Source organism: Embiotoca jacksoni, unplaced genomic scaffold, assembly GCF_022577435.1.
Source record: "Embiotoca jacksoni isolate LCO1_2020_lvr unplaced genomic scaffold, fEmbJac1.0.p SCAF_16, whole genome shotgun sequence".
NCBI lineage: Eukaryota > Metazoa > Chordata > Actinopteri > Embiotocidae > Embiotoca > Embiotoca jacksoni.
This window is the reverse complement of record NW_027185296.1, coordinates 5,975,132-5,985,731: the sequence shown is the minus strand read 5'-3', so window position 1 is coordinate 5,985,731 and position 10,600 is coordinate 5,975,132. Positions and strand designations below refer to the sequence as shown.

The 10,600-nt window shown below is 41.0% G+C and overlaps 1 protein-coding gene across 5 annotated transcripts in view; it reads right to left on the bottom strand.

Moving 5' to 3' along the window:
* Positions 1-936: 936 nt before the first annotated feature.
* Positions 937-10,600, bottom strand: part of cep350 (centrosomal protein 350) — a 34,216-nt gene continuing 24,552 nt past the window's right edge. For all 5 annotated transcript variants that reach the window (XM_069150476.1, XM_069150478.1, XM_069150479.1 and 2 more), the window contains 8 exons: positions 10,328-10,488; positions 10,024-10,157; positions 9,856-9,917; positions 7,852-9,746; positions 6,845-7,384; positions 6,152-6,298; positions 5,198-5,320; positions 937-4,549 (listed from right to left, as the gene is read on the bottom strand). In XM_069150476.1, the coding sequence (XP_069006577.1) occupies positions 4,382-4,549; positions 5,198-5,320; positions 6,152-6,298; positions 6,845-7,384; positions 7,852-9,746; positions 9,856-9,917; positions 10,024-10,157; positions 10,328-10,488 (3,230 nt within the window). In that variant the 3' untranslated portion in view covers positions 937-4,381. The remainder of the gene's footprint in view (positions 4,550-5,197; positions 5,321-6,151; positions 6,299-6,844; positions 7,385-7,851; positions 9,747-9,855; positions 9,918-10,023; positions 10,158-10,327; positions 10,489-10,600) is intronic.

Sequence of the window (10,600 nt, the reverse complement as noted above, 5' to 3'; positions counted from 1 at the left end):
CATGTAACGATGGCGATTTAAAGTGACGTGTGGGACAAGAAGTAGGCAGCCACACACCACTTCCATACAGGAAATAACACGTAATGACTATTATTGAAATGCATCTGCATGAAACGTGCGATTTAAACAAAGTGTGATTGATTTTTCAACTTTCAACTTTCAACTGCATCTCATGGTCTTCCTCAGCAAATGGAAGTTATATCTCTGAGACAGCCGAGCAAACTTTATTCTTTTAGGAAGATTATGAAATGTGTTTGAAAGGAAGAGTTTAAAAAAAACGTGGTGGCCTTTAATATTTGTTGAAAGTAAAACTTCCCTTTTATTTTGCATGCATTGAAAAAACGCCAAATAGTTTCGATTTTCGATTCATTTCTATAAAAGTACACGGCTGTCTTTCTCCACAGTCAATGTAAACAAAACTATTACCGTTGGAATTCAATTAGGGCCTAACATAAATCCACTCACTAAAAATGTCAGTTAAAGTATCCTAAATATGAATTTATACATTTGTTTTCATTGAGCTTCATTCAGTTATGTATTGTGAATGTTGTCTCCTTATTTTTTGAAGAAAAAACCCCCAGAAATAAACCCCAACAACTTCAGACTGAAAAAAAAAAAGTAGAAGTGCCCTGAAATTATTAACTGTACAATAAACACAGAAAAATCCCAGAAATATAAGGATTTTAACGCTGCTTTTGCCCAATTTAAGTCAAATAGGCTGCAGCCAAACAGTCCTTCTTGTAAAATGTTTTGATAAAATAACAACTGTGCCTTTAATGTGACCTGGCACAATTTAACACTCGGCCAAAACCACTTTCAAAAACTGACAAACCTCAACACCAGAGTTTGGTCACGAACCTAAACATTATGGGGACGCAGCAACGCGTGCTAACGCCGTCTGCAAATTAAAACCAGAACACAGTGCGGGGTAGTGGATTCTTTAGAAACAAGGAAAGCTTTATTTACAGTCTCAAATTTCATTTTGTTAACAAATATATACTATGTACGTATTTGCAAAGTAAACAGTGTTTATTTTACAACAATCTTCCAGGTTACAGTAGCAGTGGGTCAGATTGGATATTTACACCCATAAAAGAATTGTACAAGTCTTGAAGTGCACTTAGCGCACACTCATAGCACATTATTATAAATATTCATAAACATTTCAAAAGAGGGAGAAGGAACTTTAGTCTGACTGGGTTAATGTGATAATCAGATATTTTGTGCCTACTTACTCGGATCAAACCATACATTTGATGTAGCTGCTCCTTCTCCCTGTGAGGAAAACTGACCTCAGACCAGCAGATAGGAGCAAAACCACCCTACTCCAAACAGCTTCAGGCTACTTGAAGACTTGTTGTATCTACAGATGACAGCAGAGGTCTGAGCTGTTTGGCCCGCACACACAAAACAACGACTAAGACCAAGTACTGCATAGTTACAGAGGGGAACTTAACTTCCTCCTACATACAATCAATTCAAGAGGACAATGCTAGAGGGGTTTGCAATAAAGCCTTGCAGGAAATGTTTCTAAGGTACTAATCATGTTACCATTACAGCTACATATGCCTACAGACCAGACATACATGTCATACAGCATGGAGATTGGTATCAAATGTTTTTGGTCTTTTTTCGACATTATATAATTTACAGTTTGAACATACACCTTAGCCATGGTTAAAACATTAAGAGAGTAGAAAAGAAAAGAAAAAAAAAAAGACGACGTAAGTACTCAGTTTAAGGTCACTTTAGCTCCAAACAATCAGTGAGGATTAATGAGCTCTGTCACATACACCACACAGAGTTTGTACAGTTTGTTGGATCAAAACAAGCCCTTGAATACAGTCCTACGTGCTCAGGCGCCCGAGCTCAATGACTCACACTGTTTGTAGTCAGTGTGTGTGTGTGGGCAGTGTCCACAAACTAGTTTCTGATACAGTATATCAATAAAATGACTCATCTGTGTGCGTTGGCGCAGACACACGGGGGACTTGACAAACAGCAGGTATAATTTTAGACTCTTAACATTACTCAGGCTGAGGCACAGGGAAATGAAAACATTTTAAAAAAACAAAACAAAGAAAAACATCCTCTTCAACACTATGCTTCAATACAGAAAGATTGATAAGGCAGAAAAAGAAGTACTGGTAAACCGGTAGGAAGGAAGAGCAGCCGTTTGAGGATCATTTACAAAATGCTAGTTTACAGCAGTTGAAAGAGACATTCAAAGAAAATAGGTCCAAAGGATGTTGAGACATCAACACAACTTCTTACAAATCTACAGCTGAACTTATAGAGGCACTTGAACTGAATCTGGAGAAAGACTTCCGCTGGAGTCTGACTACATAAACAGGCTACGTCGAGACGTCGAATGCTGTGAAGACGGATGTTTCACGGCAGCAAGAGGAGCATGTAGCCGTGCTGCTACGTGACCAGATGGTATCTTGTGGCAAATGTTCTGCTAACAAACTTCACTGTGGCAACTAATGAAGAAACTAGACAGGTCAAAGAAAGAAGGATAAATAAGGCTCAAATCCAGCATTTCAGTACTGTCCCATCATGGGATTCTAAAAATATCAAGTCAAGCCTTCCGCCGGTCGTCTGTGTCTCACTTGCAAACTATATACTGATGTGGGTTTTGAGTTTACACTGTAAAAACGGGAGCATGCACAATAAACGTAGCTTGATTTTTGAGTGTGACAGACGGACACTTGCGTTGTATAAAATAGCCAAAACAGAAGCAAAAACTGAGGAGCAGGAAGCAGTGAAATCAAAACATTAAAACACTTCCACCGCACACCTTTAGTTTCTGCACGGGGAAAACCCAATGAAGGCCAAATCATCGGACATGTAGACATTTTCCCTGGCTGTGTGAGAATTTTTTCCGACCTGTTAGCAGAGGTACACAGTTTATGCTTTATATTAACATACAGTACGCGAGTGGGACACAGTGATTGCATTGACCAGCTGGACAGTTGTGGCCACATTAAAAGTCACACAGTTAGTCAAACAGTTTCAATTAATTATTAACAACTTTAAATACTAAAACAGATTTTCTCCATGTGTTTTTTTTTTCTGCTTTCGCCAACATAAGGTATTGCCATATTCACATTCACATTTCCATTTGTGCTTTTACATCAATATTAGATTTTCTTTACACGATGTTAAAATGATCTGTGTTGAGTAGATCATTTACAATTCTGAATGTTTCTTTCTCCTCCAATCAAATGTTTCCACACAATAAATAATTAAGGAGGCAAAATGTTTCATATAATATCTGAACCCAGTGATGTTCTGATACAGTGCAGTGTGACCTCATCAAATCAGCGACAAATTGTTTCTGCGCTCCTCCAGATTTAAATGATTATGAAGTTAAAGTGCTGACTCTTTGCTTTTATATGTTTGAGGGTCTTTATAGTCATATTAGTTGACGTGTTGGATTTGTTTATACTTTGTCCCAAAATTTAAACAGTGCAGCGAGACAACGGACTGAAAAATACAGTCAAAGTAAACAGTCGCTGTTCTTTAGTGATTGAGTCATGTGACCTCAGTCCAACTGAGCACGTATTTGTCAAAGACCAAACAGCAAACTAACAAGAAGTGAAGAGAGCAGAAGTCTTCAGCCATTTTTCCATTAACATAAACTAACAGGTCGCTAAAATGTGGGACTGTGGATTAAAAGAACAACAAGTCCTCCACTAATCACTGGATGTGGATGTAAAAACCCTCAAATTAAAGATAAACGTTAACACTTTAACCTAATAGTCACTGTTTAATTTCAATGTGCTGGATTACAAAGCAACAATGTGCCACTGTCAAATCACAGACTGCACTGTATATTCATCTTCTCCTATTCTATTACAATTTTTGAATCCATATATATGTATATATACACATATATACACATTTACTTAAAGATTCAATACAAAATTTAACAACCAACTGCTGCCCCGGGTGGGATGTTATAACAAAGTCCACAGAGGAACAATCAACTTAGCAGCATCCATGGACTTTCACATGCGTACAAATTGCACAGTCCATCCCACCAACACATCCAGTCGTTCTCCACCTGGCAGTAAGAAAAGGACCAGTCCAGGAGGCGAGAACTGAGACTAGATGGTGGTTAGGTTTCCGAAGGCTGGATCGCTCAAGAGGCATTTTGTGTGTTAAACAAGTTATAGCACGACTTCACGTAGCTGAAGCAAATTCAGCAAATGAATGTCACAGAAATAAGGACAAGTTGTTTATTAGCTGAGAGGTAATACTGGGACTGAAGGCATCAGAGGGTTACTGTTGGCACATCAGCTGGTGGAAGCCCGAGCGGCGGTGAGGGGCGAGGAAAGACCGGGACTGAACTAGAAGTCGGAGCATCGAGTCAATGTCAGGAGAGGGTGTCTCTTTTGGCCCTCTTGTCAGAAATTAGCGTGAGCACATTTGCGGTGTCCTTCAGCAGAGCATCAAAGATACTGTCTGCCAGCTGCAGCTTGACAAACAGCTCGTCCTCGTCGTAGTTGACCCACTGGGCCTCCTCCTCGTGGAGTTCCTGAACCTGACAGATAAACAGGGTGGACCACATATAAGATGGTGACTGTCTTATAGTCTATTGCAGTTAATTAAGTATACTCTACACAGTAAGGTCTTCCCTTTAATGTGCCCTGAGGTGAAAAGTCTTTACAAAGTCTTAAAGAACTGAACATTACTGGGCGTCTAGCATGTGTCGTTATCAAGCTGTTGCTTAATGAAGAGCAGCACCCGATGTCAAATACTGTTGTGAACATACAATAGACGACCATCTACTGTACTCTGGCTCTGACCGGCTAGTACTTGTTACCTTCGCTGTTAGAATATCGATATCAGGGTCAGAGCCATTCAAAGGTGATCAAACACGTGATGTATTCATCACTTTAGCGCATGTCACACAGCTGATCTGGTGAAATGCGTCGTGTATGTGAACACCATCATATTTCATGTAAACAGCAAACCAGAAATCTTTAATCAGAACTTTTAAAAAGTGTGCATGTAAATGCAGCTAATGATTGACTTCATAAAAATGAATGGAACATTAAAGACTCATTTTCAATTCATGTTTCCAACATTAAAACCTAAAATTTCAGTACAAATTCTAAAACTGTTGCTGCCATTTAAAGGAAATAAATTGTGTCGCAAATAGTACGAAATTTAAAATGGTTGGACTCACCAGTATGTGATCGACTCTGTCCCGCTTCTTTCTGCCAAATTTGAGCATCTTCTGCCAGTCAGTCTTCTGGCTCTGGTCTTTCGTCAGACCATACAGTTTCAGTATTTCTGCTGTGATGAATTCCTGTTCCACAAAGTAAGAAAAAACAAAAAAACATCATGTCATCTTCTGTGTAAAAAGCATGATGCTTTGTAACCTTTGTCTAAATTTGGCAGAGAAGAAACCAACCAATTAAAAGTCCTACTAATCTATTCTGAAAATACAGCTGTCCTACATGAACATACCATTTTGAAATGGCAACATAACATTACACGACAACGGGACTCGGGAAAAGTCCAGATTTACTGGGACATGCCCTTCCTTAATGTGAGCCACACCTAACAAGTGAAATGAACGGAGAGAAAACACCAAGCATTGTGTGCTCCGAGAAGGACACTCTATCAGCAAAACACTCAATCTGTCATCATCCACGTTTGGGGTTGAGTTCGAAAATTGACAACTTGATTGAGATCAAAAGGCGCAAAGGCAGAGACAAAAACACCAGCAGCAGATTAAACTACATAGCTGAGAGTAAAATCCAGAAAAACAGATGAGAAACAGCAGCGGGAATCGCTTCAGAGATCAATTAAAATGACCAGAGACAACAGAGGTGGAAACGGGATCAACGCGAGCGGCTACGGAAGGCCAGTAATTACAGTGGAAACCATTCATTAGCTCAAAGAATATGACAGATGGGATTAAATGGGCGATGAGAACATCCAAGTCTGTTTTTCTTGGAATAGTGTAGGTGAATTTAACGTTCTTATTTATTCATCTATAAACAGTTCGGTGAAATTCTGGATGCAAACTTAAAAAACATCTGCCAAAAGCACTAAGAAAGCAGTGAGGCTGTTTTGTAAATCTAAAACACAAGTTTCTCTTTCTGTTGGTGTTGACGGTCCTGCAGTTCTGTACCTGGATTTTGGTGATGTCTCCTGGAGCCTTGACTCTGTGAAACGAGGAAGACTTGACCCGACGCGGTTTGACCCACTGGGGCTGATCAGTGTTTGGGTCTTCAGCATAGATGTCCTGAAGTATCTCCCATGTCAGGTCGTACACGGCCTAGGAAGAGAGAAAAAAAGAGACATGAGTGATGAAATATGTTATCTTATTTAGAGCTGATGTTAAAACTGAAGTTGATAAGGTTTCTCGTGTTGAGCAACCCCAAATCAAGTGAAAGATAAAGAGGGAGATAACAAGTCATCAATATTCACTGATCAAAAGCTCGAGTATTTCATTCAAAATCAAAGCGTCTGACAAACTGAGGCAATATGTGGAGCAAAAGTGTTTTTAAAAGAGCGAACGTTTCTCAGAAGCACAGGGATATCTAATAGTTGTATGCCTAAAGCAGTATTGAGTAGAAAGCAAGATGTTCATCAGACGAATTTTCTGAATAATGGGGAACTTGCCAGGCATTTAACCTCAGTGGACAAATGTAGATGAAGTGCTATCTTTAAGGCTGCCTTTTCCGGAGGATGACAATTGGGGGTAAATCTAAAATATTTGCCAGCTCGAATTGTCGGGAAAGGAAAGAAAAGTCATGTATGGGTATTTTTTATTTTTTTTTATATACATACATTATCCTTATGTGCTTGCTCAGATTTGTACCTTTCTGTAGCTGTGGATAGAGAGGGCCTCCTGGTCCTGGCTGCTGGCCTCTTTACCGAGATACTCTTTTGAAGGTTGAGGGTTTGGCAGATGCGCAAGGGTCAGTGCTCTGTCCTTCCCCAGGTCACAGCTCTGCCAGATCTCCTGTGTTGCAGCGTGGACCATCTTTTCCAACTCCGCGGCTGAGTGGGGCACGACCATGGCAGGCTGCTCAGGTAGTTTAGGAGGCAAGGGGAGAGGAAGCTCAGGTCTAGGTGGAGTCTTTACCTGCAGTTCTCCACCTGATGATGAAACCACCCCACCCATAGGTGGTCCGGCTGATGAGCAAGACCTTCCAAGTCCTCCTCCCTGCCTTGCCTCCTCCTCCTCTTCCGCTTGCTGTTTCAGTCTCTGCTGTTCCCTACGAGAGCTGAGGCCAAAGTCCTCATCAAACCAGTCCTGATCATCACCAAGCTCATCTAGCAGTTCACGGCTCAGTTCCAGCTCTGCTAGTCGCTTGGCAAGCTCTTCTTGACCACTGGCGCCCAACACTGGACTCTCCTGTTGTGAGAATAAGTAAACGAAATGTGAATTTTATACTGACCTTTAACTCTAGATTAGAAACATCTATTAATATTAATATATATTCAAAGCATGACAGCCCAAGTCTTAAACATGAATGTAGCCTTGAACAGTTACCTTTCTTGATGTTTCAGACTCAAAAGCCTTCAGCAAATATACAAAATTCAATAGTCTGTCAATATAAAGTTGGACTTTGACTGAACACATCCCGAAAACTAGGTTTGTCTAGGTCAAACAAACAAGTACTGCTTGTCAGTAACTAGATAATATCTTTGTGAGTGTTTCCCCACACACAAAGTTCTGAAGTCAAACCAATCACGACATAACACAGCATCATCGGTTTAAAAGGCTTTGCTGACTTGTAGTTGGGGCTTAATTGGTATCTACCAAACACAGAGACAAATTGCTACTTTCTTTCAACACTCAAGAATCAGAAATACACTCACTGGTCTGTTACAGAGTTCAGGAGAAGACAGTTCCTCTTTTTCAGCAGGTAGAAAGAAAGGCAGACCATCTTTTTGTTCCACTGAAGACATCCACTCTCCTCCTTCTTCAGCTTCTTCAACAAACAGGTCACCATTCGTCTGGTTGGCAGCTTCAATCTTTTTCTCTTTAGCCTTTTTAATTTCAGCAAACTGCTCCACAGCATCTTTCACAAAGTTGTGGAGAAGCTTGTCTGTAAATGTGTCCACCAAAACTTTGTCCTTTTGTTCTGTCTTATCATCCCTGGTATCTGTTGTAAGATCAGCAGGAGGAAAGTGGGGTTGTGAGTCTTCGTTTTCGCTCTCAACAAGGGTTGTAATCTCCTGATTGAGAGGCGTCTGTGATGTCTTTATAAAATCCAACACTATGTCGCGAGCGTTGCCATTAGAAATTGGATGCTTGGATTCTTTGTTAAGGTGTGAGTTCAGGTGGGATATGGTCTTCAGTGCAGCCTGGTTCTTCTGAAGAGAATCATCCATAACCTTTTTACCTACAGACCCAATGTCTTTATGAGATGTTTGTTCATTTTTGCTCTTCAGATTTCTTTGTTTTTGGGAAACGTCCTCCTCTGTTTTGTACTTATTCTCACCTTTATCTGAAAAGTCATCAAAGAAGGAGTCCTCGTCCTCTGTGGTGTCTGTGGAGAGTTCAAACTTGTCTGGGAGGTGTGAGATTTTGTCTGGAGGAGCAAAGATTCCATGGCACTCCTCACACTCAAAGTATACCACCCCATCATAAGTGCCATTGTTGCTGCCTTCAGACTTATCTAACTCCACACCTGCCCAGAAGCCATTGGCGAAGCTGGTCTGGCCTTTGAACCTAAGAGTACCAGGCTGGACGCCGCCAACGAGAACCCGGTCTTCAATGTTAAAACTTGGCATTTCATCCATAACAGGAGAGAGAGGGGTCTGCAGAGGAGCGATGGGTGGTGAGTGGCTGGAATTAATGCTCTTACTGTCATGTTTAAAGTCTTCTGTTTTCTTATAGAAATCAAGCAGTCTTTCAGATTGATGGCCTGATTCACTCCTGTCAGAATGGTGACTCAGCGCCTCGGGTATTTCCTCCTCTACCACTTCATCATGGCTGTCATATGTTGATGCTCTGCTCAAGGAGTCCTTTCTTGGAACCTGCATGTCAGCAGGGGAAAGTGAGGTTTGAGACTCAAGCTTGGAGCTATGACGCTCTTCTCTGGGTGAAGAATCCACTGATGACTCAAAGTCGTCGTGGTAACCATCTGCTGTGGGAGAAGCCTCAATATCTTTTATGGGTGCCATATTTAAAGATAAGGCGACTGAGTCCAGTGAGCGGGAGCGGTCAGCGGATGAAGAGCTGTAGCTTGGATGAGGTGAGGTTTTGAAGTCCACTGCAGCTGAATGTGTCTCACTAGAGGCAAAAACACTTGACTTCACAGCTTCCTCCATTTCAGATATTTCCCTCTGCTTCAGTTCTTTATCCTGCTCAAGGCTCACAGACGAAGCATGTTGATGTTGTTCATCAGTGAACGAGGAAACATATTTCGATGTGGACAACTTTTCTTGGGAGTCGAGTCTGTCTTCCTGCTCAAGTTTGAGAAGATTTTGAGAGTGTTCCTCCTCAAACCTGGAGCTTATTTCCACCTCTAGCTCTTCCTGTATATCTGATCTATGATCAGACCCAATCTCATCTGCAGACTCTGCATTGTCTTCCTTGGAGGAAGGTCTGAAAAGACCCTCAGTAGATTGAGGGCTCCTCTGTCCTTGGTCTGGCCACTCAGGGCCGTCATTCAGGGCCACAGTTGGAGTGACAGTTTGCTGCTCCTCACTGGACAAGGCTTCAGGCAGTGAAGTTGATCTACTATGATCTCGCTGAGGAAGGGCATCTATTATAATAGAGAGATTCACGTTATTATTTACATTTTTTTTTGACAATACATTGTTCATAAATACTGTAAATAACGTATACAATAATGGTGAATATAAAGCACTTACTGCGATGTAATGATGCGTCAATTTGTGTTCTTTCAGAATCTGCGATTTTGCTGCTTTCCGACCTGTAAAATAGGGATTTGCTGTTTAGTTGCACACCATTCATATTTAAATTCATTTTATAGTGTCAGATATTTGACAGAGTATCATGTTTACGACTGTGTTTGATACCTGTGTGGAGGTGGTTTAACACATTCCTGCTCCAAAGTGGAGGTGGAGTCTTTGATCTGGGAGCTGGTGTCATGTGTTGAGTCGGGCTCCTTGTTCAGTTCTGCCTTAGTTTTCTCAATGAAGTTGTTATAGCTCTAAAAAGAAAATGGGAGTTAAAATACAAAGATGTGCTTATGAAAATCTGCTTATACAGTAGGTTGATAAGTACACAAACACGTGTTAAAAAGCAAACAAAATCATCCAATGTTCAAATGTTGTTTGTGGGCATCCAAACAGAAGACAAGAACAGGACACGCATGTTTACCTCAAGCTGCTTCAACAGGCTGGCCTCCTGTGCCTTTAGGCGCTCCTTGTGTCGCTTCTTCTGCTCCTTCTTCAGCTGGTGGGCCATGAACTTCCTTTTTCTGAGCTCTTCCTTCAGGGCCTTGATACGACTCTCTATGTCACTCTGGTCTGAAATGGTTTCTGAAAGCAAATTTAAATGATAAATCACAGCTAGAATGTGAAACCGGTGCCAGACCTCTGATTAGCAATGAGTAATCCAACTTTTAGCTCACTCAAACTCAGACCCATTTCT